Here is a 27,990-nt window from a genome sequence, read left to right as displayed (position 1 = left end):
CAGGGGTGGTGAAGGGGGAGGAGAACAGAAAGAAGCAGGGAAAAATTCTTCCATCTGGGGGGGAAGAAAACTCACAAGGAGTCGGGGAGGGTGGGGAGAGAAGAGGGAAGAGCCCAGAAGGGAGAGAAGCCATTCCTTCCCTCTGTGTATGTTTGTGGTGGGGGGAGGTGAAATGACAAGAAGTCCAATGGGGGGGAGGGTGTAAGAAGTACACAAAATGGGGGGGGGAGGTACAAGGAGACTGGGGAGAGGAGAACAGAAAGAAGCAGGGTAAAATTCTTCCATGTTTTTTTGGGGGGGGAACCAGAAGAGAGAGGCCATTCTTTCCATCCATGTTTTTTTGGGGGGAGGGGAGAAGGAAACTGACAAGGAGGCTGGGGGGGGGGGGAGCAGAAGGGAGAAAGGCCATTCCCTCCTTCCATGGGGGGGGGAGGGTGAAAGGCCAAGGAGTCCTGCGGGGGGGGGGGACTAGAAGAGAGAGAGGCCATTCCTTCCATCCATGGTTGTTTTTTGGGGGGAGAAGGAAACTGACAAGGAGGCGGGGGGGGGGGGCAGAAGGGAGAAAGGCCATTCCCTCCTTCCACGAGGGGGGGGAGGGTGAAAGGCCAAGGAGTCCTGCGGGGGGGGGGGGAGAAGCAGAAGAGAGAGGCCATTCCTTCCATCCATGGTTGTTTTTTGGGGGGGGGAGGGGAGAAGGAAACTGACAAGGAGGCGGGGGGGGGCAGAAGGGAGAAAGGCCATTCCCTCCTTCCACGAGGGGGGGAGGGTGAAAGGCCAAGGAGTCCTGCGGGGGGGGGGGGAGAAGCAGAAGAGAGAGGCCATTCCTTCCATCCATGGTTGTTTTTTTGGGGGGAGAAGGAAACTGTCAAGGAGGCTGGGGGGGGGCAGAAGGGAGAAAGGCCATTCCCTCCTTCCACGAGGGGGGGAGGGTGAAAGGCCAAGGAGTCCTGCGGGGGGGGGGGGGAGAAGCAGAAGAGAGAGGCCATTCCTTCCATCCATGGTTGTTTTTTGGGGGGGGGAGGGGAGAAGGAAACTGACAAGGAGGCGGGGGGGGGCAGAAGGGAGAAAGGCCATTCCCTCCTTCCACGAGGGGGGGAGGGTGAAAGGCCAAGGAGTCCTGCGGGGGGGGGGGGAGAAGCAGAAGAGAGAGGCCATTCCTTCCATCCATGGTTGTTTAGGGGGGGGGAGGGGAGAAGGAAACTGACAAGGAGGCGGGGGGGGGCCATTCCCTCCTTCCACGAGGGGGGGGGAGCCAAGGAGTCCAGGGAGGGTGCTGAGGACGGAGCCCCCCCGGGAGGGAGAAGGCAGGGGCGGGGCCACCCCGGGGCGGGGGGAGGGGAGGGGAGGTCCCCCTGGGGGGGGGGGTCTCACCGTGAGGCCGGTGCCGAGGACGATGACGTCGTACTCCTCGTTCATGGCTCTGGCGAAGAGGCTGCTGCGGGGGGGCTGCTCGGCGGGGGGGCGCCGGGGCCTGCTGCTGCCTGCGGAGCCGGGCTGCTGCTGCTGCTGCGGGGGGTGGTCGTGGCGGGGGCGCCGGGCGGGGCCGGGGCGGGGCGGGCGGCTCTGGCTGTCGTCGCCGGGGCGGGCGGAGGAGAAAATGGCGGCGCCGCCGTGAAGAGAGCGCGCCAGAGGGGCGGGGCCGCGGCGAGGGGGCGGGGACTGGGCGGGGCCGCCGCAGCCGCCCGAGGTGGTGGCGGAGGAGGAGGCGGGGGAAGGGGCGGAGCCCCGGCGCGCCCCAAACTCCTCCATCGGGCTGCGGCGGCTGGGAGGGGCGGGGCGGGACGAAGGGTTCGGATTGGTCGCCTAGGAGACGTCGCTCCCGCCCGGCGCGCCTCGCGGCATCGAGCGCTCTCATTGGCTGGCGGGGGCTAAGGGGGTGGGGCGGAGGCGGGGTTGCCAACGGCCGATGCCGCTCGCGGAGGCGCTGCGGGTGGCGCTGGAGCGCATGCGCGGGAGGAAAACCCTCCACCGCGGCAGACTCCAGTGCTTCGGTGCGATCCCGGGTGGCGTTATGTCGCTCTTAAAGCCATTGGCTTCGACGGATGATGAAAGGCGTAACATTGTTTAGGATAGCGCAATCCTCCACGGAATCACGCCGCTATAAATCCACTGGCTTCAATGGATGCTGAAAGGCTCAACTCTGCTTAGGGTTGCACACGAGTCTATTTGCAGCGCTGTCCTATACGCAGTTAGGCCACTCTAAATCTATTGGCTTCCACCGGTTGCTGAACGGGGCAACTCTGTTTAGGATTGCGCTGTTATCCCCGCTGTCCCTGGTTTATGAGGAACCTGTGAATTTAGGGGGGTTGTGAGTTTCCTCCATGATGCAGGGGGTTGGACTAGTTGACCCTGGAGGTCCCTTCCAACTCTATGAACATATGAAGCTGCCTTCTACTGAATCAGACCCTGGGTCCATCAAAGTCAGTATTGTCTACTCAGACTGGCAGCGGCTCTCCAGGGTCTCAAGCTGAGGCTTTTCATGCCTACTTGCCTGGACCCTTTTTACTTGGAGATGCCGGGGATTGAACCTGGGACCTTCTGCTTACCAAGTAGATGCTCTACCTCTGAGCCACCCTCTCTCCCCTGACCAGCAGTGGCTCTCCAGGGTCTCAAGCTGAGGTTTTTCACACCTACTTGCCTGGACCCTTTTTAGTTGGAGATGCCGGGGATTGAACCTGGGACCTTCTGCTTACCAAGCAGGTGCTCTACCACTGAGCCACCCTCTCTCCCTGACCAGCAGTGGCTCTCCAGGGTCTCAAGCTGAGGTTTTTCACGCCTATTTGCCTGGACCCTTTTCAGTTGGAGATGGCAGGAATTGAACCTGGGACCTTCTGCTTACCAAGCAGAGGCTCTACCACTGAGCTACTGTCCCTCCCCTGCTCTCCAGGGTCTCAAGCTGAGGTTTTTCACGCCTACTTGCCTGGACCCTTTTGAGTTGGAGATGCCGGGGATTGAACCTGGGACCTTCTGCTTACCAAGCAGGTGCTCTACCACTGAGCCACCATCCCTCCCCTAAAACTATGATTCTATGAAAATGACCCCTGAGGAGGCGGCTGAGAGGTGATAGGATCACCATCAAGTCCTTGAAGGGCTGTCCTATAGAGGATGGTGTGGAATAGTTTTCTGCGACCCCAGAAGGTAGGACCAGAACCAGCGGGTTGAAATTAAATCAGAAGAGTTTCCATCTCAACATGAGGAAGAACTTTCTGACTGTTAGAGTGGTTCCTCAGTGGAACAGGCTTCCTCGGGAGGTGGTGGGCTCTCCTTCCTTGGAGGTTTTTCCACAGAGGCTAGATGTCCATCTGACAGCAATGCGGATCCTGGACTAGATGACCCTAGAGGTCCCTTCCAACTCTATAATTCTATGATGACTTGAGGGTTAAACAGTAAGAAAAGCATTTAAAAGATTATTATTTAACCCTTTTATAAAAAACGTGACCTATTAAAATATTAACTCATTTTACAAAGAATTAAAACAGAGCGTAACATCGTTTGTAAAATGTAAAACAAAGCGTAATGTAAAAAAAATTGTAAAACACAGCGTAACATCATTGTATGTCAGTGATGGGGAAATCCTGCTTTTAAAATGGCACATTGGCCCAGCCCAAAGAATTAGAGTTGAGACAGGGCCCAACGAGAAACGCACAGCCTGGAAGCTGCATGGGGCGGGTCACGCCTGTTAGGAAATGAGCTGTTCATAGGTGTGGTGCGACGCTGCCAAAGACAGAGCACTGTTCAGAGAGACAGAAAAAAGGGAGGGGGAGCACAACTCGGTTTGCTTTGACTTTTTCATTGCACAAAATGAAAAAAACAAGGCTTTGGGCACTGCATCTGCTCCCAACACGACCACAGTCCAGAGTCACGCCAGCTTCTCTGTCCGGGGGCTTCACTGGCTGGAATGTGCCGGAGAAACATTCCGTTGCCCAACTTGTCAGTGGAATTTCTGGTTCCTCTCGCCTTTGGAGGGAAGGCGTGGTTTCCCTTGGGGGTTATTCGACACCAAGAGAAAGTGGATTTCGTTAAGAGGTGGTGTTGGGGGAGAGTTTTATCATGGGCACTGTGGACCAGGGGCGACCAACCTTGCTTAACGTAAGAACCACGCAAAATAAATGTCAGAAGTTTAAGAGCTGCAAGATATGAACATCAGATCTTTCAGAGCTGAAAGGAAGGAAGGAGAAGACAACTGCAGATTTTCTAGGGTCAGATCTGGGGGGGCAGAGGGAGGGTGTTTGCCCCGGGCATCGACAGAGGGGGGGGCGCCGAATTGGGTGAGGAGTATTCTATGGGGGCATAAGTTAGAATGGCAGATAAAGGGGTGTCAATTTTTAACTGCCCCCCCCCCCCGCCTCAAAAACCATGTAGATCTGATCCTGAGATTTATACCCAGCCCTTCTCTCTGAATCAGAGACTCATAGCGGCTTACAATCTCCTATATCTTCTCCCCCCCACAACAGACACCCTGTGAGGTGGGTGGGGCTGAGAGGCGTCTCACAGCAGCTGCCCTTTCAAGGACAACAACTGCGATAGCTATGGCTGACCCAAGGCCATTCCAGCAGCTGCAAGTATTTATTTATTTATTTTTTATTTATCTGGGATTTATATCCCGCCCTTCCCACCGAGTGGCTCAGGGCGGCTTACAACATATATAAAACTAACATAAAAGTATAAAATTACACTTTAAATTAACATTTCACAATATATATTTAAAATCAAACATTTGTTATAACTATACATCATTAAAACAGACAGCAGTCGTGGAGCTACACTCTATTCAGCTTCAGATAAAAATTCAGTATACAATATACAGCATTCAGTAGTTGGTATACAGGGCCGTTAGTTGTGGGCCAGCCGGAAGAGGACTGTCTTACAGGCCCTGCGGAATTGGGTGAGATCCCGCAGGGCCCTTACCTCCTCCGGCAGCTGGTTCCACCAAAATGGAGCCATTACAGAGAAGGCCCGGTCTCTTGTGATCTTCAAGCGGGCCTCCTTTGGCCCGGGGACAACCAAAAGATTTTGAGATCCCGATCTCAGTGCTCTCTGGGGAACATGCGGGGAGAGACGGTCCCTCAGGTAGGCAGGTCCTAGACCATATACGGCTTTAAAGGTAATAACCAGCACCTTGTACCGAACTCGGTAGGATATTGGCAGCCAGTGCAGCGCCCGAAGTCCCGGCTGAATGTGCTCCCACTTTGGGAGCCCCAATAACAACCGGGCGGCGGCGTTCTGCACCAGCTGCAATTTCCGGGTTCGACACAGGGGCAGCCCCATGTAGAGGGCATTGCAGTAGGCCAGCCTCGAGGTGACCGTAGCATGGATCACCGTTGCTAGATCGTCGCGTTCCAGGAAGGGAGCCAGCTGTCTAGCCCGCCTAAGATGGAAGAATGCGGACTTGGCAGTGGCTGCTATCTGGGCCTCCATAGTTAAGGAAGGCTCCAGAAGTACCCCCAGGCTCTTGACCCTGTGCGCTGCCATCAGCGGCGCACCGTCAAAAACCGGAAGGGGTATTTCCCCCCCCGGGCCACGACGGCCCAAGCAAAGGACCTCTGTCTTCACTGGGTTTAGCCTCAGCCCGCTCTGTTTGAGCCACCCAGCCACAGCCTGTAGCGCCCGGTCCAGATTTTGTGGGGCGGAGACCGGCCGTCCGTCCATAAGCAGATAAAGCTGGGTGTCATCAGCATACTGTAGAGGAGTTGGGAATCAAACCCAGTTTTCCCAGAGAAGAGTCCACGCACTTAACCAATACACCAGACTGGCTGTCTCAAAGGTTGGGAACCCCTGGCGTGCTAGGTTCAGACAGCACCAGGTGGGGGGGGGGGGAGTTTTTGATTCCAGCAGCTGTTAGTGGAGAAGTGGGGAATCAAACCTGGTTCTCCCAGATAAGAGAGCTCTGGCTGACTCAAGGCCATTCCAGCAGGTGCAAGTGGAGGAGTGGGGAATCAAACCAGGTTCTCCCAGATAAGAGAGCTCTGGCTGACCCAAGGCCATTCCAGCAGCTGCAAGTGGAGGAGTGGGGAATCAAACCCGGTTCTCCCAGATAAGAGAGCTCTGGCTGACCCAAGACCATTCCAGCAGCTGCAAGTGGAGGAGTGGGGAATCAAACCCGTTTCTCCCAGAGAAGAAGAAGAAGATGATACTGGATTTATATCCCGCCCTCCACTCCAAAGAGTCTCAGAGCGGCTCACAATCTCCTTTACCTTTCTCCCCCACAACAGACACCCTGTGAGGTGGGTGGGGCTGGAGAGGGCTCTCACAGCAGCTGCCCTTTCAAGGACAACCTCTGCCAGGGCTATGGCTGACCCAAGGCCATTCCAGCAGGTGCAAGTGGAGGAGTGGGGAATCAAACCTGGTTCTCCCAGATAAGAGAGCTATGGCTGACCCAAGGCCATTCCAGCAGGTGCAAGTGGAGGAGTGGGGAATCAAACCCGGTTCTCCCAGATAAGAGAGCTCTGGCTGACCCAAGGCCATTCCAGCAGCTGCAAGTGGAGGAGTGGGGAATCAAACCCGGTTCTCCGAGATAAGAGAGCTCTGGCTGACCCAAGGCCATTCCAGCAGGTGCAAGTGGAGGAGTGGGGAATCAAACCAGGTTCTCCCAGATAAGAGAGCTCTGGCTGACCCAAGGGCATTCCAGCAGCTGCAAGTGGAGGAGTGGGGAATCAAACCCGGTTCTCCCAGATAAGAGAGCTCTGGCTGACCCAAGGCCATTCCAGCAGCTGCAAGTGGAGGAGTGGGGAATCAAACCCGGTTCTCCAAGATAAAAGTCTGCACACTTAACCACTACGCCAAACAGGAAGGAAGGAAGGAAAAATAGATGGGGGGGAGGGAGGGAGAGGTGGAAAGAAAACAAGTTTAATTTGAAACACATTCTCCAAGCTGCCGGCTGGCTTGGCTTGGAGAAGTTATTTGAAGAGAGAAATCTCTTCTCCAAACCGGATGATGGGGCAGTGGGGGCTTTGATGAGCCACACAATATGTGTGAAAGAGTTAGGGGTGGAATTCTAGCAGGAGCTCCTTTGCACATTAGGCCACACACCCCTGATGTAGCCAATCCTCCAAGAGCTTACAAAAAGCCTTGTAAGCAGTGGGAGGATTGGCTACGCCGGGGTGTGTGGCCTCATAGGCAAAGGAGCTCCTGCTAGAATTCCACCCCCGGGAAGAGCCACATGTGGTTCCCAAGCCGCAGTTTGGCCACCCCTGCTGTGGACCATCAACAAGACAAATCGGTGGGTTCTGGATCAAAACAAGCCTGAACTCTCCATAGAAGCGAAAATGACCAAACTTCTTTTGGTCATATCAGTGACAAGAATCGCTGGAAAAGACAATAACGCTTGGGAAAGTTGAAAGCAGTAGGAAAAGGAGACCAAATCCTATGAGGAAAGGTTGAAGGAGCTGGGTGTGTTTAGCCTGGAGAGGAGGTGGCTGAGAGGTGATAGGATAACAATCTTCAAGGACTTGAAGGGCTGTCTTATACAGGAGGGTGTGGAATTGTTTTCTGTGGCCCCAGAAGGCCAGACCGGAACCAACGAGTTAAAATTAAATCAAAAGAGGTTCCGGCTCAACATTAGAAGAAGAAGAATTACAGATTTATACCCCGTCCTTCTCTCTGAATTAGAGGCTCAAAGCGGCTTACAATCTCCTAAATCTTCTCCCCCCACAACAGACACCCTTTTGGCCTCATAAGAACATCAGAGAAGCCATGTTGGATCAGGCCAATGGCCCATCCAGTCCAACACTCTGTGTCACATAAGAATATAAGATAAGCCATGTTGGATCAGGCCAGTGGCCCATCCAGTCCAACACTCTGTGTCACATAAGAACATAAGAGAAGCCATGTTGGATCAATGGCCCATCCAGTCCAACACTCTGTGTCACATAAGACCATAAGAGAAGCCATGTTGGATCAGGCCAATGGCCCATCCAGTCCAACACTCTGTGTCACATAAGAACATAAGAGAAGCCATGTTGGATCAAGCCAGTGGCCCATCCAGTCCAACACTCTGTGTCACAGAAGAACATAAGGGAAGCCATGCTGGATCTGACCAATGGCCCATCCAGTCCAACACTCTGTGTCACATAAGAACATAAGAGAAGCCCTGTTGGATCAGGCCAAAGGCCCATCCAGTCCAACACTCTGTGTCACAGAAGAACATAAGGGAAGCCATGCTGGATCTGACCAATGGCCCATCCAGTCCAACACTCTGCGTCACACAGTGGCCAAAAACCCCAAATGCCATCAGGAGGTCCACCAGTGGGGCCAGGACACTAGAAGCCCTCCCACTGTGCCCCCCCAAGCACCAAGAATAAAGAGCATCACTGTCCCAGAAAGTAAAGTAGAAGTCGAGATATTTATTATTTTTATTTACAAGATCACTATGCCACCCTTCTGCCCAGTCAGAGCTGCCACGGAATGCAGGGGCTGAGGGATCCCTGAATATATTTAGCAAATCTACACACTGAAGTTAACCACTGTAGAGTCTAATTCTCTTTCATGTAGAATGCTGGCTTTCACTGGCCCCAAGATTGCTGTGTATGTGTGTGTGTGTATTTCCCAATAACGGAAATGTATCAGCAAGTCCAACAGGAAGCAAAGCGAGTCGATTCCAGATAAAAACTCTTCTCGAGTTCATGCACTCGTGTTGACCTCTTTGAAGAGCTGGAGGAGGTCTGGCTTCTTGGCAAGCTGCCCGGCGTACGTTCCGCTACTGTCCGGAGAGTCCTGTAATCCTGATCGCAGAAGAATTTCAGCACATGCCGCATGTTGGCCCACACATGCCATGTGAAGAGCTATGGGGAAGAGGGGAGAGGAAATGGGGTGGAAATTAGGACTAGAGCAGAATTCCCCAACCTGGCACCCGGGGGCACCATAGTGTCCATCCATACTTCTCGTGCCTGCCCAGCTTTTCAGAATGTAGGTGGGGATCATTTGTAAAGCAGGCTTTGTTACTGGCTGTGTTTAAGAACATAAGAGAAGCCATGTTGGATCAGGCCAGTGGCCCATCCAGTCCAACACTCAGTGTCACAGAAGAACATAAGAGAAGCCATGTTGGATCAGGCCAGTGGCCCATCCAGTCCAACACTCTGTGTCACAGAAGAACATAAGAGAAGCCATGTTGGATCAGGCCAACGGCCCATCCAGTCCAACACTCTGTGTCACATAAGAGAAGCCATGTTGGATCAGGCCAGTGGCCCATCCAGTCCAACACTCTGTGTCACAGAAGAACATAAGAGAAGCCATGTTGGATCAGGCCAACGGCCCATCCAGTCTAACACTCTGTGTCACATAAGAGAAGCCATGTTGGATCAGGCCAACGGCCCATCCAGTCCAACACTCTGTGTCACATAAGAGAAGCCATGTTGGGTCAGGCCAGTGGCCCATCCAGCCCAACACTCTGTGTCACATAAGAGAAGCCATGTTGGATCAGGCCAGTGGCCCATCCAGTCCAACACTCTGTGTCACAGAAAAACAGAAGAGAAGCCATGTTGGATCAGGCCAGTGGCCCAACCAGTCCAACACTCTGTGTCACATAAGAACGTAAAAGAAGCCATGTTGGATCAGGCCAATGGCCAATCCTGTCCAACACTCTGTGTCACACAGTGGTAAAAAATCCCAGGTGCCATCAAGAGGTTCACAAGTGGGGCTAGAAGCCCTTCCACTTTGCCCCCCCCCCCAAGCACCAAGAATACAGAGCATCACTGCCCCAGACAGACAGTTCCAACAATACACACTGGCTAATAGTCACGGATGGACCTCTGCTCCATATGCTTATGCAATCCCCTCTTGAAGCTGTCTATGCTTGTAGCCGTCACCACCTCCTGCGGCAGTGAATTCCATGTGTTAATCGCCCTTTGGGTGAAGAAGGACTTCCTTTGATCCGTTCTAACCCAACTGCTCAGCAATTTCATTGAGTGTCCACGAGTTTTTGTACTGTGAGAAAAGGAGAAGAGTACTTCTTTCTCTGCCTTCTCTATCCCATGCATGATCTTGTAAACCTCTTTCATGTCATCCCGCAGTCATCCTTTCTGCAAGCTAAAAAGCCCCCAGTGCTTCAACCTTTCTTCATAGGGAAAGTGTCCCAACCCTTGAATCATTCTAGATGCCCTTTTCTGGACTTTTTCCAATGCTATAATATCTTTTTTGAGGTGCGGTGACCAGAATGTACGCAGTACTCCAAATGAAGCCGCCCCATCAATTTATACAGGGGCATTATGATACTGGCTGATTTGTTCTCAGTTCCCTTCCTAATAATTCCCAACATAGCGGTGGCCTTTTTTTTATTGCAGTCGCACACTGTCTTGACATTTTGGCCCCACCTCCTCCAGCAGCTATTTTGGGACAGCCCTGAGCACCCCTTCTCAAAATTCCGATGCACCTGCAGCCTCAAAAAGTTCGGGACTACTGGTCAACAGCTGGATGGGGTGCAGATCATCTCAACCTGATTGGTCAGGGCTATCGTCTGACTGAAGATATCTTAACTGCTGTACAATTTATAATCTTTTCATAGCTGTATATTTTCATACTCTGCTCCGGTAAGACCTCACCTGGAGTCTTGTGTTCAGTTTTGGGCACCACATTTAAAGAAGGATAGAGACAAGCTGGAACGGGTCCAGAGGAGGGTGACGAAGATGGTGAGGAGTCTGGAGACCAAGTCCTATGAGGAAAGGTTGAAGGAGCTGGGCATGTTTAGCCTGGAGAGGAGGCGGCTGAGAGATGATAGGATCACCATCTTCAAGTCCTTGAAGGGCTGTCCTATAGAGGATGGAGTCTTGTGTTCAGTTTTGGGCACCACATTTAAAGAAGGATAGAGACAAGCTGGAACGGGTCCAGAGGAGGGCAACGAAGATGGTGAGGAGTCTGGAGACCAAGTCCTATGAGGAAAGGTTGAAGGAGCTGGGCATGTTTAGCCTGGAGAGGAGGCGGCTGAGAGGTGATAGGATCACCATCTTCAAGTCCTTGAAGGGCTGTCATATAGAGGATGGTGTGGAATTGTTTTCTGTGGCCGCGGAAGGTAGGTTCAGAACCAATGGGTTGAAATTAAATCAAAAGAGTTTCCAGCTCAACAAGAGGAAGAACTTCCTGACCATTAGAGCGGTTCCTCAGTGGAACAGGCTTCCTCCTTGGGAGGTGGTGGGCTCACCTTCCTTGGAGGTTTTTCAACAAGAGGCTAGATGGCCATCGGACAGCAATGAAGATCCTGTGAATTCAGGGGGAGGTGTTTGTGAGTTTCCTGCATTATGCAAGGGGTTGGACTAGATGACCCTGGAGGTCCCTTCCAATTCTATGATTTTATGATTCTATATCTGTTCTAAATTAAAATAATCGAGTTAGGAACCAACATATACAATCAAAAGCAATTTCCCCGAGACATTGATTTTGCCTGCTCAAAGCTATGCGGCCCTCACCTGTTCGATTTTTCCCATCTTTTGCATTTAGATTGGCGCCGAGGGACAGAAGCACCTGGATAGTGCCGGCATGTCCTTCCTAGGTTAGAAATGAAAAAGTCACAATCAGTAATGTAGGAGTTGGGTTTTTTTCCCCCATTTCATGTTCAGGGGAGGGGCCGTGGCTCAGGAGTAGAGCCTCTGCTTGGAATCCAGAAGGTCCCAGGTTCAATCCCCGGCATCTCCAGTGAAAAGGACCAGGCAGGAGGTGATGGGAAAGACTTCTGCCTGAGACCCTGGAGAACCATGAAGTGGGGCTGCGGCTCAATGATAGAGTCTCTGCTTGGAATCCAGAAGGTCCCAGGTTCAATCCCCGGCATCTCCAGTGAAAAGGACCAGGCAGGAGGTGATGGGAAAGACCACAGCCTGAGACCCTGGAGAACCATGAAGTGGGGCTGTGGCTCAGGGACAGAGCCTCTGCTTGGCATGCAGAAGGTCCCAGGTTCCATCCCCGGCATCTCCAGTTGAAAGTACCAGGCAGGAGGTGATGGGAAAGCCCTCTGCCTGAGACCCTGGAGAACCATGAAGTGGGGCCGTGGCTCAGTGCTAAAGTCTCTGTTTTGCGAGCAGAAGGTCCCAGTTCAATCCCTGGCAGTATCTCCAATTAGAACGACCAGGCAGGAGGTGATGGGGTAGACCTCAGCCTGAGACCCTGGAGAGCCATGAAGTGGGGCTGTGGCTCAGTGGTAGAGTCTCTGCTTGGCACGCAGAAGGTCCCAGGTTCAATCCCTGGCATCTCCAGTTAGAAGGACCAGGCAGGAGGTGATGGGGAAAACCTCAGCCTGAGACCCTGGAGAACCATGAAGAGGGGCCATGGCTCAGTGGTAGAGCATCTGCTTGGCATGCAGAAGATCCCAGATTCAATCCCTGGCATCTGCAGTTGAAAGGACCAGGCAGGAGGTGATGGGGAAGACCTCTGTCTGAGACCCTGGAGAGCCATGAAGTGGGGCTGTGGCTCAGTGCTAGAGTCTCTGCTTGGCATGCAGAAGGTCCCAGGTTCCATCCCCAGCATCTCCAGGTAAAGGAGGCAAAGGAAGTGCTCTCACGGGAAAGCATTTCTGCTGCTGTTGGCATAACATTAAAATCAGGCCGCAGTCTCACAGGTTTGGTGTGGACTTAGGGTTGCCAATCTCAAGTCGGGGGCAGGGGATCCCCCAGTTTGGAGGCCCTCCCCCCACTTCAGGGTCATCAGAAAGCAAAGGGGAGGGGAGGGAAATGTCAGCTAGGCACTCCATTATTCCTTATGGAGATAGATTCCCATAGGGTATAATGGAAAATTGATCTGCTGTTATCTGTGGCTCTGGGGGGAGCCTGTTTTTTGAGCTAGAAGCACCAAATTTGCAGCATAGAATCCAGCGCCTCTCCTCAAAACGCCCTCCAAGTTTCAAAAGGATTGGACCACGGGGTCCAATTCTATGAGCCCCAATGAAGGTACCCCTATCTTCCATTATTTCCAATGGAGGGAAGGCATTTAAAAGGTGTGCAGTCCCTTTAAATGCGATGCCCAGAACTCCCTTTGGAGTTCAATGATGCTTGTCACACCCTTGCTCCTGGCTCCACTCCATTGTCCGCTGGCTCCACCCACAAAGTCTCCTGGCTCCACCCCAGGGTCCCCAGATACTTCTTGAATTGCACCTGGCAATTCTATGTGGACTACGGCTGCCGAACTCCATTAAATTAAACATGACTTCCAAGAGACAGGTGGACTCTATGGCAGGGGTGGCCAACGGTAGCTCGCCAGATATTTTTTTGTGCCTACAACTCCCATCAGCCCCAGCCATTGGCCATGCTGGCTGGGGCTGATGGGAGTTGTAGGCAAAAAAAAGATCTGGAGCGCTACTGTTGGCCACCCCTGATCTATGGCCTTATGCCCCACTGAAGCCCCTCCCCTCAGCAAACCCCAGCCTCCTCAGGCTCCACCCCCCCAAATCTCCTGGTATTTCCCATCACGAGCTGGAAATCCTAATATGGAGAATATAATTAAATCTGGCCCGCCAGTTTGGTGCAGTGGTGAAGTGTGCGGACTCTTATCTGGGAGAACCAGGTTTGATTCCCCACTCCTCCACTTGCGACTGCTAGAATGGCCTTGGGTCAATCAGAGCTCTCGTAGGAGTTATCCTTGAAAGGGCAGCTTCTGTCAGAGCTCTCTCAGCCTCACCTACCCCACAGGATGTCTGTTGTGGGGGAGGAAGGTTTGAGCTGCTCTGGGATTCGGAGTGGAGGGCGGGGTATAAATTCAATATCATAATCTTATCTGGGAGTACCAGGTTTGATTCCCCACTCCTCCACTTGCAGCTGCTGTAATGGCCTTGGGTCAGCCAGAGCTCTCATAGGAGTTGTCCTTGAAAGGGCAGCTTCTGGGAGAGCTCTCTCAGCCCCACCCACCTCACCGGATGTCTGTTGTGGGGGAGGAAGGGAAAGGAGATTTGAGCCGCTCTCAGATTCGGAGTGGAGGGCGGGGTATAAATCCAATATCATAATCTTATCTAGAAGTACTGGGTTTGATTCCCCACTCCTCCACTTGCAGCTGCTGGGACGGCTTTGGGTCAGCTATAGCTCTTGCTGATCTTTCCCTAGAAAAGGGCAGCTTGTGGGAGGGCTCTCTCAGCCTCACCTACCTCACAGAAGGGGAGGAAGGTAAAGGAGAGCTCTGAGACTCTGAGATTCGGAGTGGAGGGTGGGGTATAAATCCAATATCATCTTCTTCTCTCGCTGCACATGACTGCCATACTTTTCCAGATCTCTTCCGTCTTGCTGTAGCCAAGCACAGAGAAGAGCGCAGGCTTCCGTTACTGCGGCCTTGCAGCAGACAGAGTCCAGTTATTGATTTCCCAGTGACGGAACCTACTGATTCTTGGAAAGCCGTCAACTGGAGATGTGGTCCGGCTTCCTAGCCAATTGCTTTGGTTAAAATTTTGTGGGATTTTTCCCCCTGGGCTTTCTCTCCCTTGTAATCAAATAGTAAGCTTGGTAACTGGAGAATGTTCAAGGAGGAAAAGTTACAGAAAAGGCCACAGTGGTCATTGCTAGTACTGAGAGATGCCCGTAGTCGCTTGCAGAAATACGCAGCGGTGCAGTAATTGAATTGCGTTTTTGCATGTGTTCCCCAGGTCTGACTCAAGAAATACCTGGGGACTTGCGGGGTAGAGCCAGGAGCAAATGTGTGACAAGCATGACTGAACTCTTAAGGGAGTTCTGGCGATCACATCTGAAGGGACCGCACACCTTTAAAATGCCTTCCCTCCATTTGGAAATAATGACGGATAGGGGCACCTTCTTTTGGGGCTCACAGAATCGGTCCTCTTGCTCCAATCCTTTTGAAACTTGGAGAGTGTTTTGAGGAGAGGCACTGGATGGAATGCTGAAAATTTGGAGCCTCTACCTCAAAAAATGCCCCCCCCGCCCCGAGCCTCAGATAACCACAGGTCAGTTCTCCATGATACCCTATGGGAATCGGTCTCCATAGGGAATAAGAACATAGGAACATAAGAGAAGCCATGTTAGATCAGGCCAGTGACCCATCCAGTCCAACACTCTGTGTCATATAAGAACATAAGAGAAGCCATGTTGGATCAGACCAATGGCTCATCCAGTCCAACACTCTGTGTCACATAAGAAAATAAGAGAAGCCATGTTGGATCAGGCCAGTGACCCATCCAGTCCAACACTCTGTGTCATATAAGAACATAAGAGAAGCCATGTTGGATCAGACCAATGGCTCATCCAGTCCAACACTCTGTGTCACATAAGAACATAAAAGAAGCCATGTTGGATCAGGCCAATGGCCCATCCAGTCCAACACGCTGTGTCACATAAGAACATAAGAGAAGCCATGTTGGATCAGGCCAATGGCCCATCCAGTCCAGCACTCTGTGTCACACAGTGGCCAAAAAACCCAGATGCCATCAGGAGGTCCACCAGTGGGGCCAGGACACTAGAAGCCCTCCCACTGTGCCCCCCCAGAGCACCAGGAACACAGAGCAGACCTTGCCCCAGACAGAGAGTTTCAACAATAAGCTGCGGCTAATAACCACGGACGGACCTCTGTTCCAGATGTTTCTCCAATCCCCTCTTGAAGCTGGCTATGCTTGCAGCCATCACCACCTCCTGTGGCAGTGAATTCCACGTGTGAATCACCCTTTGGGTGAAGAAGGACTTCCTTTTATCTGTTCTAACCCGACTGCTCTGCAGAGTGCCCAGCAAACATTTCCCTCCCCCCCACTTTCTGATGACCCCAAAGCAGGGGGAGGGCCTCCAAACCAGGGGATCCCCTGCCCCCACCTGGAGATGGGCAACCCTAGCATTCGCTTCAGTTGAATTGATCTCTGTCACCTGGAGATGCATAGTCATTCCATGAGCTCTCTGAGCTGGGAGTCATTTCGTTTGACCTTTTCTCCTCCACTTCTTCAAATAGAGCGACCACAAAACCCAGGGAGGAACGAAAAGCAGAAGTCGCTGGGACTGACTGCCAGAAAAAAAGAAAGTGCCGGCAACCGAAGCGGCCACCCGCTGCCCCAGACTCCGGGAAGGCCAGAGACGAACCCAACAAACGCAGATCTCTCTGACACCCAGGGGTGGGATTCTAGCAGAAGGTCCTTGGCATATCAGGCCACGCTCCCCTGATGTAGGCAATCCTCCGACAGCTTAGGAAAAAGAGCCTTGTAAATTCTTGGAGGATTGGCTACATCAGGAGGGTGTGGCCTAATAGGCAAAGGAGGTCCTGCTGGAATTCCTTGCAGGGCTCTTCGTACAGGGCCTATTGAGAGCTCCAGGAGGATTGGCTGCATCAGGGGGGTTGTGGCCTAATATGCAAAGGAGGTCCTGCTAGAATTCCTTACAGGGCACTTCGTACAGGGCCTACTGAGAGCTCCAGGAGGATTGGCTACATCAGGGGGGCGTGGCCTAATAGGCAAAGGAGGTCCTGCTAGAATTCCTTACAGGGCTCTTCGTAAAGGGCCTGCTGAGAGCTCCAGGAGGATTGGCTGCATCAGGGGGGTGGGGCCTAATAGGCAAAGGAGATCCTGCTAGAATTCCTTACAGGGCTCTTCGTACAGGGCCTACTGAGAGCTCCAGGAGGATTGGCTGCATCAGGGGGGTGGGGCCTAATATGCAAAGGAGGTCCTGCTAGAATTCCTTGCAGGGCTCTTCGTACAGGGCCTACTGAGAGCTCCAGGAGGATTGGCTGCATCAGGGCGGTTGTGGCCTAATATGCAAAGGAGGTCCTGCTAGAATTCCTTACAGGGCTCTTCGTACAGGGCCTACTGAGAGCTCCAGGAGGATTGGCTGCATCAGGGGGGTGGGGCCTAATATGCAAAGGAGGTCCTGCTAGAATTCCTTGCAGGGCTCTTCGTACAGGGCCTACTGAGAGCTCCAGGAGGATTGGCTGCATCAGGGCGGTTGTGGCCTAATATGCAAAGGAGGTCCTGCTAGAATTCCTTACAGGGCACATCGTACAGGGCCTGCTGAGAGCTCCAGGAGGATTGGCTGCATCAGGGGGGTGGGGCCTAATAGGCAAAGGAGGTCCTGCTAGAATTCCTTACAGGGCTCTTCGTACAGGGCCTGCTGAGAGCTCCAGGAGGATTGGCTGCATCAGGGGGGTGGGGCCTAATAGGCAAAGGAGGTCCTGCTAGAATTCCTTACAGGGCTCTTCGTACAGGGCCTGCTGAGAGCTCCAGGAGGATTGGCTGCATCAGGGGGGTGGGGCCTAATAGGCAAAGGAGGTCCTGCTAGAATTCCTTGCAGGGCTCTTCGAACAGGGCCTACAGAGAGCTCCAGGAGGATTGGCTGCATCAGGGGGGTGGGGCCTAATAGGCAAAGGAGGTCCTGCTAGAATTCCTTACAGGGCTCTTCGAACAGGGCCTACTGAGAGCTCCAGGAGGATTGGCTGCATCAGGGGGGTGTGGCCTAATAGGCAAAGGAGGTCCTGCTAGAATTCCTTACAGGGCTTGTGGAGAAACACCATCTTAGAGTGTTGGTGCTTCATTTGGCAGGGGTCAGTAAATCCCTCAGCAGGCTTTGTAGCCTTCCCCTCACTCCCCCCCTCCCTTCCAGAGCCAAACCAACAACGCTAGGGGGAAAATCTCCTAGAGAGGCAGGAAGTGCTTTTGTTCTTGGCATGTGTGTTAGCAGGAAGAGAAGGGCAGTTGGAAGCCAGCGCTCGAGCGAGCATGTGGTGAGCAATGGAGGCTCCTGCCTGGGAGGCCCCAGGCAGGCAGACTAAGTAAGTAATTCTCAAGACAGGACAAGTGTAGACCAGGGACAGTAGAAAGCGTTTATAAACACCTTTCCTTTGTCATGCTGTTTGCTGTGCTGTGCTACTTTTTTAAATGCAACTGTTTTTGTTTTGTTTTTCTTTCCCTATCTTTTTCTCTTTTAAATAAATGTTTTTTCTGTTTTAAATACTGGCAGTCAATCTCTGTACCACATAGATCCCCAAACCGCTTTAGACCACGCTGTTTTCAAGAAGGGGGCCCCAGGGAAGGGGGAAGGCACGCAGTTGGATAAGGTGCCAATCCTCCAGGGGTGCCCCAAAGAAGTGAGGTATCTGTGAAACCCAAGACCAGGGTGGCAGAGGACCTGGAGGCCTAGCCTCATAGACGGAGAGGGGGATTGGGAGTCCTGTTCCTCTCAATCTGAACCCCTAGACTGAGCAGGTGGTGGCAGCGAGCCCAAGGGGCAGGAGGAGAAATAGCTCCCTCCAGGAGTTGGCGACTCCATAGGGAGCTGACGGGACCGGGTCTGAAGGCAGAATCGGGCCGGTTCCGCCACAGGGCTCTTCGTACAGGGCCTACTGGAAGCTCCAGGAGGACTGGCTGCATCTGGGGGGTGTGGCCTAATAGGCAAAGGAGGTCCTGCTAGAATTCCTTACAGGGCTCCTTGTACAGGGCCTACTGAGAGCTCCAGGAGGACTGGCTGCATCAGGGGGGTAGGGCCTAATATGCAAAGGAGCTCCTGCTACAATTCCAGCCCTGCTGACACCAATGGGTTTCAGAACTTCTCCCCACAAACTCTGGACTTCCAACCACACTATAACTAGGGGTTCACCTGGGGATCCCCTGGAATTACAGGTCATCTCCAGACTATGGAGATCAGTTCCCATAAGAACATAAGAGAAGCCATGCTGGATAAGGCCAATGGCCCATCCAGTCAAACACGCAGTGTCACAGAAGAACCTAAGAGAAGTCATGTTGGATCAGTCCAACGGCCCATCCAGTCCAACACGCAGTGTCACATAAGAACATAAGAGAAGCCATGCTGGATCAGGCCAATGGCCCATCCAGTCCAACACTCTGTGTCACATAAGAAAATAAGAGAAGCCATGTTGGATCAGGCCAATGGCCCATCCAGTCCAACACTCTGTGTCACATAAGAAAATAAGAGAAGCCATGTTGGGTCAGGCCAATGGCTCATCCATTCCAACATTCTGTGTCACACAGTGGTCAAGAAAACCCAGGGGCCATCAGGTGGTCCACCAGTGGGGCCAGGACACTAGAAGCCCTCCCACTGTGCCCCCTGCCAAGCACCAAGAATACAGAGCATCACTGCCCCAGACAGAGAGTTCCAACAATATGCTGTGGCTAATACCCACTGATGGACCTCTGCTCCAGATGTTGATCCAACCCTCTCTTGAAGCTGGCCATGCTACCCCTGGTCTGAAGCAACAGAACACACAGTTCTCGCTTGTACCCAGAATTAACCTTTCTTGGGCTAAAGGTGCCACTGGACTCAAACTTAGTTACCACATCTGTTAGCTAACTCTATGATTATCTTTATGCTAATTTGCTGCTATTTGCAGGTCTTACCACCTGCTTTAATCCAATCTTAGCTATACTTATGATTCAGTTACTCATGCCTCTTTAATTAGCCCTTCCTGGTAACTAACCTCCACTCCACACCCATATGTCATGGTTGAGGAAGTCTTGTTTCAATGTATTTGAAGAGGTCCATCAGTAGCTATTAGCCACAGCTTATCATTGGAACTCTCTGTCTGGGGCAGTGATGGTTTGTATTCATGGTGCTTGGGGGGGCACAGTGGGAGGACTTCTAGTGGCCTGGCCCTGCCGATGGATCTCCTGATGGCACTTGATTTATTCTGGCCACTGTGTGACACAGAGTGTTGGACTGGTTGGTCCACTGGCTTAATCCAACATGGCTTATCTTCTGTTCTTATGTGACACAGAGTGTTGGGCTGGATGGGCCACTGGCCTGATCCAACATGGCTTCTCTTCTGTTCTTATGTGACACAGAGTGTTGGGCTGGATGGGCCAATGGCCTGATCCAACATGGCTTCTCTTATGTTCTTATGAGACACAGAGTGTTGGACTGGATGGGCCATTGGCCTGATCCAACATGGCTTCTCTTATGTTCTTATGTGACACAGAGTGTTGGACTGGATGGGCCACTGGCCTGATCCAACATGGCTTCTCTTATGTGACACAGAGTGTTGGACTGGATGGGCCACTGGCCCGATCTAACATGGCTTCTCTTATGTTCTTATGTGACACAGAGTGTTGAACTGGAGGGGCCACTGGCCTGATCCAACATGGCTTCTCTTATGTTCTTATGTGACACAGAGTGTTGAACTGGAGGGGCCATTGGACTGATCCAACATGGCTTCTCTTATGTTCTTATGTGACTCAGAGTGTTGGACTGGTTGGGCCATTGGCCTGATCCAACCTGGCTTCTCTTCTGTTCTTATGAAGAAATGTGCATGCACACGAAAGCTTATCCCCAGGGGTCATTTCACAGAAAAAAGAGGTGCAGGAGTCATTAGCACAACTCATTTGTAAATGTCACCCACCCCCTGACATCACCAGAAGGTGTACTAAATTATATCATCTCAGCATCTACCTTAATACACTTCACGAAATTAGAATTGTCATCATAAAACCTGACTCCCATCGTACTTTTAACATTACTTTCCCCTATGTGGCCACAGTGGCACGATAATCTGTATGATTTCTATGTTTTGGTTATTTTTCCATTTTTGGGGGTGGGGATCAGAATGTTTGTCAAATATTAAAGAGTTCAGCAAAATTCTCACTGGGGGTTTGAACAATGGAGCCCAGAAAAAAGTTTTTTTGGGGGGAGGGGGGTCAGAAAGAAAGAGCGCAATAAAATTTAGAAGAAGATGATGATTGCAGATTTATACCTCACCCTTCTCTCTGAATCAGAGACTCAGAGCGGCTTACAATCTCCTACATCTTCTCCTCCCACAATAGACACCCTGTGAGGTGGGTGGGGCTGAGAGGACTCTCACAGAACATGCCCTTTCAAGGACAACCTCTGCCAGAGCTATGGCTGACCCAAGGCCATTCCAGCAGGTGCAAGAGGAAGAAGAAGAATTGCAGATTTATATCCCGCCCTTCTCCCTGAATCAGAGACTCAGAGTGGCTTACAATCTCCTATGTCTTCTACTCCCACAATAGGCACCCTGTGAGGTGGGTAGGGCTGAGAGGGCTCTCACAGCAGCCGCCCTTTCAAGGACAACCTCTATCAGAGCTACAGCTGACCCAAAGCCATTTCAGCAGGTGCAAGTAGAGAGTGGGGAATCAAACCCTGTTCTCCGAGATAAGAGTCTGCGCACTTAACCACCACACCAAACTGGCTCTGTAGAAGGAAGAGAGGCTTGGCTCAGTAGCTTTGCTGTGCGATTGAGAGAGCTTGGCAAAGCAAGCTCTCCCTCCCCCCACTTCCTCCCCAAGGGAGGAGCCTCAGCCAATGGAGAAAACAGAGGCTTTGCTCTGTAGCTCCTGTGTGATTGAGCAAGCTCTTCTATCAGCTGTCCTTTCAAGAGGAGAGCTATGGCTGACCCAAGGCCATTCCAGCAGCTGCAAGTTGAGAAGTGGGGAATCAAGCTTGGTTCAGAGAGGTCACAATTTCCTTTACCTTCCTCCCCCACAACAGACACCCTGTGAGGTAGGTGGGGCTGAGAGAGCTCTCACAGAAGCTGCCCTTTCAAGGACAACTCCTATGAGACCTACGGCTGACCCAAGGCCATGCCAGCAGCTGCAAGTGGAGGAGTGGGGAATCAAACCCGGTTCTCCCAGATAAGAGAGCTATGGCTGACCCAAGGCCATTCCAGCAGGTGCAAGTAGAGGAGTGGGGAATCAAACCCGGTTCTGCCAGATAAGAGAGCTCTGGCTGACCCAAGGCCATTCCAGCAGCTGCAAGTGGAGGAGTGGGGAATCAAACCTGGTTCTCCCAGATAAGAGAGCTCTGGCTGACCCAAGGCCATTCCAGCAGGTGCAAGTGAAGGAGTGGGGGAATCAAGCCCGGTTCTCCCAGATAAGAGTCTGCACACTTAACCACTACCCCAAACTGGCTCTCTAAAGGTTCCGGAGCTCTGCTCCTGCGAGTTCCTGCCTATAAGGAGGCCCGCTCATACCTAGAGTTAAACTTTGCTGGTCTTAGAGGTGCCTCTGGAGTCAAACTTTGACTTTTTTTTTTTAAAGTGGCCAACGTCTCTTGTGAAAGAAAACTCATAATTTCAGTGCTGCCACCCTCCTAAAAAAAAATACAAAAGAAGCCCGGACCTTGGCTGCGTAATGGAGGGCCGTGATCTCCAAAGAGGTGGCTCTCGCGTCGACATCGACACTCAGCTCAGAAACGAGGAACCGAAGGGCGTCATCCTGTGCGGTCACAGCGGCCCGGTGCAGTGGCTGGGCACCAACGGTGTCCTTTGCCGTGTAACAAGCCTGAGAGAGGAAGGAATAAAGAGTGGCGTGAAAAACCCAACTAACACTGCAAGTCCCACGACCCTCCAAGAATAGGGTTGCCAAGTTCAATTCAAGAAATATCTGGAGATTTTGGGGGTGGAGCCAGGAGACTTTGGGGGTGGAGCCAGGAGACATTGGGGGTGGAGCTAGGAGCAAGGGTGTGACAAGCATCATTGAACTCCAAGGGAGTTCTGGCCATCACCTTTAAAGGGACAGCACACCTTTTTAAATGCCTTTCTTCCATAGGAAATAATGAAGGAGAGCCAGTTTGGTGTAGTGGTTAAGTGTCTGGACTCTTATCTGGGAGAACCGGGTTTGATTCCCCACTCCTCCACTTGCACCTGCTGGAATGGCTTGGGTCAGCCATAGCTTTGGCAGAGGTTGTCCTTGAAAGGGCAGCTGCTGGGAGAGCCATCTCCAGCCCCACCCACCTCACAGGGTGTCTGTTGTGGGGGAGGAAGGGAAAGGAGATTGTGAGCCGCTCTGAGACTCTTCAGAGTGGAGGGCGGGATATAAATCCAATATCTTTATCTACCTCACAGGGTGTCTGTTGTGGGGGAGGAAGGTAAAGGAGATTGTGAGCCGCTCTGAGACTCTGCGGAGTGGAGGGCGGGATATAAATCCAATATTTTCTTCATCTTCTTCTTTTGGGGCTCATAGAATTGAACCCCCTGGTCCAATCATTTTGAAACGTGGCGGGTAATTTTGGGGAGAGGCACTAGATGCTATACTGAAAATTTGGTGCCTCTACCTCAAAAAACAGCCCCCCCAGAGCCCCCGATACCTTCAGATCAATTCCCCATTATACCCTATGAGAATCGATCTCCACACAGGGAATAATGAAGTGCTCAGCAGACGTTTCCCTCCCCCCGCCCCACCCCGTTTCTGGCGACTCTGAAGGGAAGGATTGGCCTCTCTACTCATGAGTTGCTGCCAGCTTCTTCAAAGTAACACAGACACCCCATCCCAAGAGGAAGCCTTTCAATCGGAGCCTGAAGCCTCCGGAGGGGGAAAGGCACATGGGGGCTTTGGGGGTGGGGCTTCCCCCCGCCGGCCAGCTGAGTGGGGGCGGGAAGGAGCCTGGGAAAGCGGAAGAACCCCCGCTGGGACTCGGGGATTGGCAAGTCTATCCAGGAATGAGCCCGAATGAAATAGACGCTTGGGATTTTCTGCAGAGCCTGATGGTTGTGGGCCATCATGAAAGCGTCACTCATCTCAGTACGGCTTTCTGGACACCCCAAGCTAAGAACGCAAGAGGAGCCATGTTGGATCAGGCCAGTGACCAGTGTTACCCTCTAAGCTGAGTTAGCGTGAGCTGGCTCACAGATTATTTTTTTTTTTTAAATTTCAATTTTATTGTTAAAAAAAATGTTACAAACAAGAACTTAAATCACGCTTATACAAAAGTGATATCAAAGTTTGGTTTTACAAAAAAGAAGCATAGATCAATCAATTACAGAACAATAAAGTTCAACAATTCAGGAGGCAATATTTCTTCTACAGAGGCAATTGAGTTCACATATTCAAGATATGGAAACCATTTTTCAATAAAGTTATTCTTATAGTTCGGTGTTTCCATGATTAAAAAGCTGTGTGGACAATTTATCTTGCACAATAAGCTCCCTGACTTTCGCAAAGCATTCATCCATAGTAGGAAGATTAGTTTTTTGCCACTTCTGAGCTACTAAAATTTTACCTGCCAGTATCAAGTAAGCAATAAGCCGAGGACCTGCCTACCTAATGGACCGCCTCTCCCCATATGTACCCCGGAGAGCACTGAGGTCTGGTTCCCAGAATTTATTAACAATCCCTGGGCCAAAAGAAGTTAGGTTGAAGGCCACTAGGGAGCAGGCCTTCTCGGTGATAGCCCCTCGCTGGTGGAATGACCTTCCAGAGATGGTGCGAGCCCTGCGGGACCTGAACCAATTCCGCAGGGCTTGCAAAACATTTCTTTTTCAGTTGGCATTTGAGACATCTTGTGGTATTTGAGACAGAACCTGATAACGAACGAACAGATATTTAGCCATCTCATATACATCAGGACTATATTATTTTAGCACCTATTTTATATGTTTTATGTATTTTAAATAACTTATTTGTAATTAATGTTCAAATTGCTATGTTTTATGTGAATCATGGGACTCCCATGCCTGTCATACTGTTTATTGTTTAATGTGAATCATGGGACCCCATGTCTGTTAGCCGCCCTGAGCCCGCCTGGCGGGGAGGGCGGGATATAAAAATAAAATATTATTATTATTATTATTATTATTATTTGCGTTGAGGAGTGGAAAAACTATCTGGCCAGAGATTTAAAAGTACTGATTCTGGTGTTAAAGGTACCATACAGCCAACTATTTCAGATATTTTCGCTATCAACCGAGCCCAATACTTTTGAATTTCAGGGCGTAGCCGCCAACAATGAAGAAAGTTGTCCTCCTTACCGCACCCTTTCCAACATTCCGCGTTATTATTAAGTTTACTTCGGAAATTTTTTAAAGGAGTCAAATACCAAAGTGAAAGGAGTTTAAATTGTTGCGTATGAATATTTATAGCTCTGCTCTTTAAAAGGGGCGAGTTCCAAATCTGAACCCAGTCGTCTTCCGTAAATTGTGTATCGCAGTCTCTTTGCCATGCATTTTGCTGTGAGGTGGGTAGCAGCCTCTCACAGATTTTTTTAGCTTCCAGCTCACACATTTTTGTCCTCGCTCAGGAAAAATGGTCTCAGAACGCAATAATTGATGCAATAGCTCAGGGGTGGCCAAGGGTGGCTCTCCAGAGGTTTTTTTTTTGCCTACAACTCCCATCAGCCCCAGCCAGCATGGCCAATGGCTGGGGCTGATGGGAGTTGTAGGCAAAAAAAAAAACATCTGGAGAGCTGCCGTTGGCCACCCCTGCAATAGCTCACCACTTTAATGCCAGTAGCTCGCAGAGTAGAATTTTTGCTCACAAGGCTCTGCAGCTTCGAGGGAACGTCGCCAACGACCCACCCGGTCCAACACGGCCAAGTCATGCAATTTGTTTTTATGTACTCTTTGCAGGCCTCGGATTCTGCAGGAGCTCACGGGAGCGCAGCTCCTGAACCTTTCTGAGCGTTCCCCCTCCTCCTCCCCACCTACCTTGTCCATTGAATAGCAGGTGCAGCTGCATAGCAATCCCTGGATGAGGAAAGCGGGCAGCCAGCCAGCCCCCAGGGGCTTTGCCACCACCCCACCCCCCAGCAGCCCTCATTAACCCCTGGAGAAGCCGGCGCCACCCTTTCTCCACTTCTTGTGTGATTTTGGGCGGTGGGTGGCTTGCTGGCCTTTTGACTGGGGGAGTGGGCAGTCCAGGAGAGCCCCAGGTGAGCGAGGCCTGCTTGGGCTAACTGGATCTCTAGCCAAGCCAAGCAGGCCTCACTCGCCCGGGGCTCTCCTTTCTTGCATCGGGTTGCTTTTGGCTGGGGGAGGGGGGCATATGCTAATGAGTTATGCTAATGAGCTTCACCACCTCTTTTTCTACAAAACGACCCCTGGCTGTTAGGTGTGGGTAGGAGTGGTGCGAGGGGCCCAGGCTGTATGATGATCCGTGGGAGCAGGCCTCAGATTCAGTGGGAGCTCACAGGAGCGCAGCTCCTGAACCTTTCTGAGAGTTCCACCTCCTCCAGAAAGTTCCACCTCCTTGTCCATTGAATAGGATGTGCAGCTGCATAATAATCCCTGGATGAGCTCCATCATCTATTTTTCTATAAAACGATCGATCGATCCAGGGATCGTTTTATAGAAAAATAGATGGTGGAGCTCATCCAGGGATTGCTATGCAGCTGCACATCCTATTCAATGGACAAGGAGGTGGAACTATCTATCTATCTATCTATCTATCTATCTATCTATCTATCTATCTATCTATCTATCTATCTATCTAGTATCTATCTATCATCTATCAATCTATCTAGGCCTCGGATTCAGTTGGAGCTCATAGGAATGCAGCTCCTGAACCTTTCTGAGAGATCCACCTCCTCCTTGGTGTAGTGGTTAAGTGTGCGGACTCTTATCTGGGAGAACCAGGTATGATTCCCCACTCCTCCACTTGCACCTGCTAGCATGGCCTTGGGTCAGCCATAGCTCTGGCAGAGGTTGTCCTTGAAAGGGCAGCTGCTGTGAGAGCTCTCTCCAGCCCCACCCACCTCACAGGGTGTTTGTTGTGGGGGAGGAAGGTAAAGGAGATTGTGAGCCGCTCTGAGACTCTTCGGAGTGGAGGGCGGGATATAAATCCAATATCATCTTCTTCTTCTCCTGAGAGTTCCACCTCCTTGTGCATTGAATAGTATGTGCAGCTGCATAACAATCCCTGGATGAGCTCCACCATCTATTTTTCTATAAAATGACCCCTGGATCGATCGATCGATCGATCTATCATCCATCCATCCATCCATCCATCTATCTATCTATCTATCTATCTATCTATCTATCTATCTATCTATCTATCTATCTATCTATCTATCTATCTATCTATCTATCTATCTATCTATCTATCTATCTCATCTATCTATCTCATCTATCTATCTCATCTATCTATATCTATCTAGGCCTCGGATTCAGTGGGAGCTTACAGGAATGCAGCTCCTGAACCTTTCTGAGAGTTCCACCTCCTCCTTCTGAGAGTTCCACCTCCTTGTCCATTGAATAGGATGTGCAGCTGCATAACAATCCCCGGATGAGCTCCGCCGCCTCTTGTTCTTCAAAACGACCCCTGCGTGGGAGTCTTATAACTTGGCCCTGGAGGGCACCAGAATTTTCAGGCTCCAACTTGTGGGCTGAGAAGACACCTACCTGGTGCTTTTCCAGAAGCAGGCGAGCAACGTCCAGATGGCCGTTCTGAATGGCATCCATAAAGGGGGTGACTCCACATTGATCCGCGCTGTCAGGCAGGTATGGGCACCTGGGGGAAAGCAGAGAAAAGGTATGCTGGTGCCGACCCTGTGCATAGCCTACTGTCAATCAAGGTTCGTATTGTCTACTCAGACTGGCAGCCGCTCTCCAGGGTCTCAAGCTAAGTCTTTCGCAAAACCTCCTGCCTGGCCCTTTCCATTTGGAGGTGCCGGTGATTGAACCTGGGACCTTCCACGTGCCAAGCAGAGGCTCTACCATGAAACCACAGCCTTCACTTCCTCCATTTTTCTCCCTATCCCCAAATACTAGAACTCAAGGGCATCCAATGAAACTTATGGGCAGTAGGTTCAGGACAGAAAAAAGGAAATACTACTTTATACAGAGGGAAGAAGAAGATATTGGATTTCTATCCCGCCCTCCACTCTGAACCTCAGAGTCTCAGAGCGGCTCACAATCTCCTTTCCCTTCCTCCCCCACAACACACTCCCTGGGAGGTGGGTGGGGCTGAGAGGGCTCTCACAGCAGCTCCCCTTGCAAGGACAACCTCTGCCAGAGCTATGGCTGACCCAAGGTCGTTCCAGCAGCTGCAAGTGGAGGAGGGGGGAATCAAACCCGGTTCTCCCAGATAAGAGAGCTCTGGCTGACCCAAGGCCATTCCAGCAGGTGCAAGTGGAGGAGTGGGGAACCAAACCCGGTTCTCCCAGATAAGAGAGCTCTGGCTGACCCAAGGCCATTCCAGCAGGTGCAAGTGGAGGAGGGGGGAATCAAACCTGGTTCTCCCAGATAAGAGAGCTCTGGCTGACCCAAGGCCATTCCAGCAGCTGCAAGTGGAGGAGTGGGGAATCAAACCCGGTTCTCCCAGGTAAGAGAGCTGTGGCTGACCCAAGGCCATTCCAGCAGCTGCAAGTGGAGGAGTGGGGAATGAAACCCGGTTCTCCCAGATAAGAGAGCTCTGGCTGACCCAAG

The 27,990-nt window shown here is 51.6% G+C and overlaps 2 protein-coding genes across 4 annotated transcripts in view; both read right to left on the bottom strand.

Annotated features, from left to right (window-relative positions):
• Window positions 1-1,469, bottom strand: part of GDI2 (GDP dissociation inhibitor 2) — a 52,579-nt gene extending 51,110 nt beyond the window's left edge. The window contains exon 1 of the mRNA XM_060246018.1: window positions 1,372-1,469. Within this exon, the coding sequence (XP_060102001.1) occupies window positions 1,372-1,416 (45 nt within the window). The 5' untranslated portion in view covers window positions 1,417-1,469. The remainder of the gene's footprint in view (window positions 1-1,371) is intronic.
• Window positions 1,470-8,320: 6,851 nt separating this feature from the next.
• Window positions 8,321-27,990, bottom strand: part of ANKRD16 (ankyrin repeat domain 16) — a 46,668-nt gene continuing 26,998 nt past the window's right edge. For all 3 annotated transcript variants that reach the window (XM_060246016.1, XM_060246015.1, XM_060246017.1), the window contains 4 exons: window positions 26,965-27,073; window positions 21,971-22,132; window positions 11,397-11,475; window positions 8,321-8,780 (listed from right to left, as the gene is read on the bottom strand). In XM_060246016.1, the coding sequence (XP_060101999.1) occupies window positions 8,620-8,780; window positions 11,397-11,475; window positions 21,971-22,132; window positions 26,965-27,073 (511 nt within the window). In that variant the 3' untranslated portion in view covers window positions 8,321-8,619. The remainder of the gene's footprint in view (window positions 8,781-11,396; window positions 11,476-21,970; window positions 22,133-26,964; window positions 27,074-27,990) is intronic.

The sequence above is a fragment of the Heteronotia binoei genome, chromosome 8 (assembly GCF_032191835.1).
Source record: "Heteronotia binoei isolate CCM8104 ecotype False Entrance Well chromosome 8, APGP_CSIRO_Hbin_v1, whole genome shotgun sequence".
Taxonomy (NCBI): Eukaryota; Metazoa; Chordata; class Lepidosauria; order Squamata; family Gekkonidae; genus Heteronotia; species Heteronotia binoei.
This window is presented reverse-complemented; position numbering and strand designations above follow the sequence as displayed.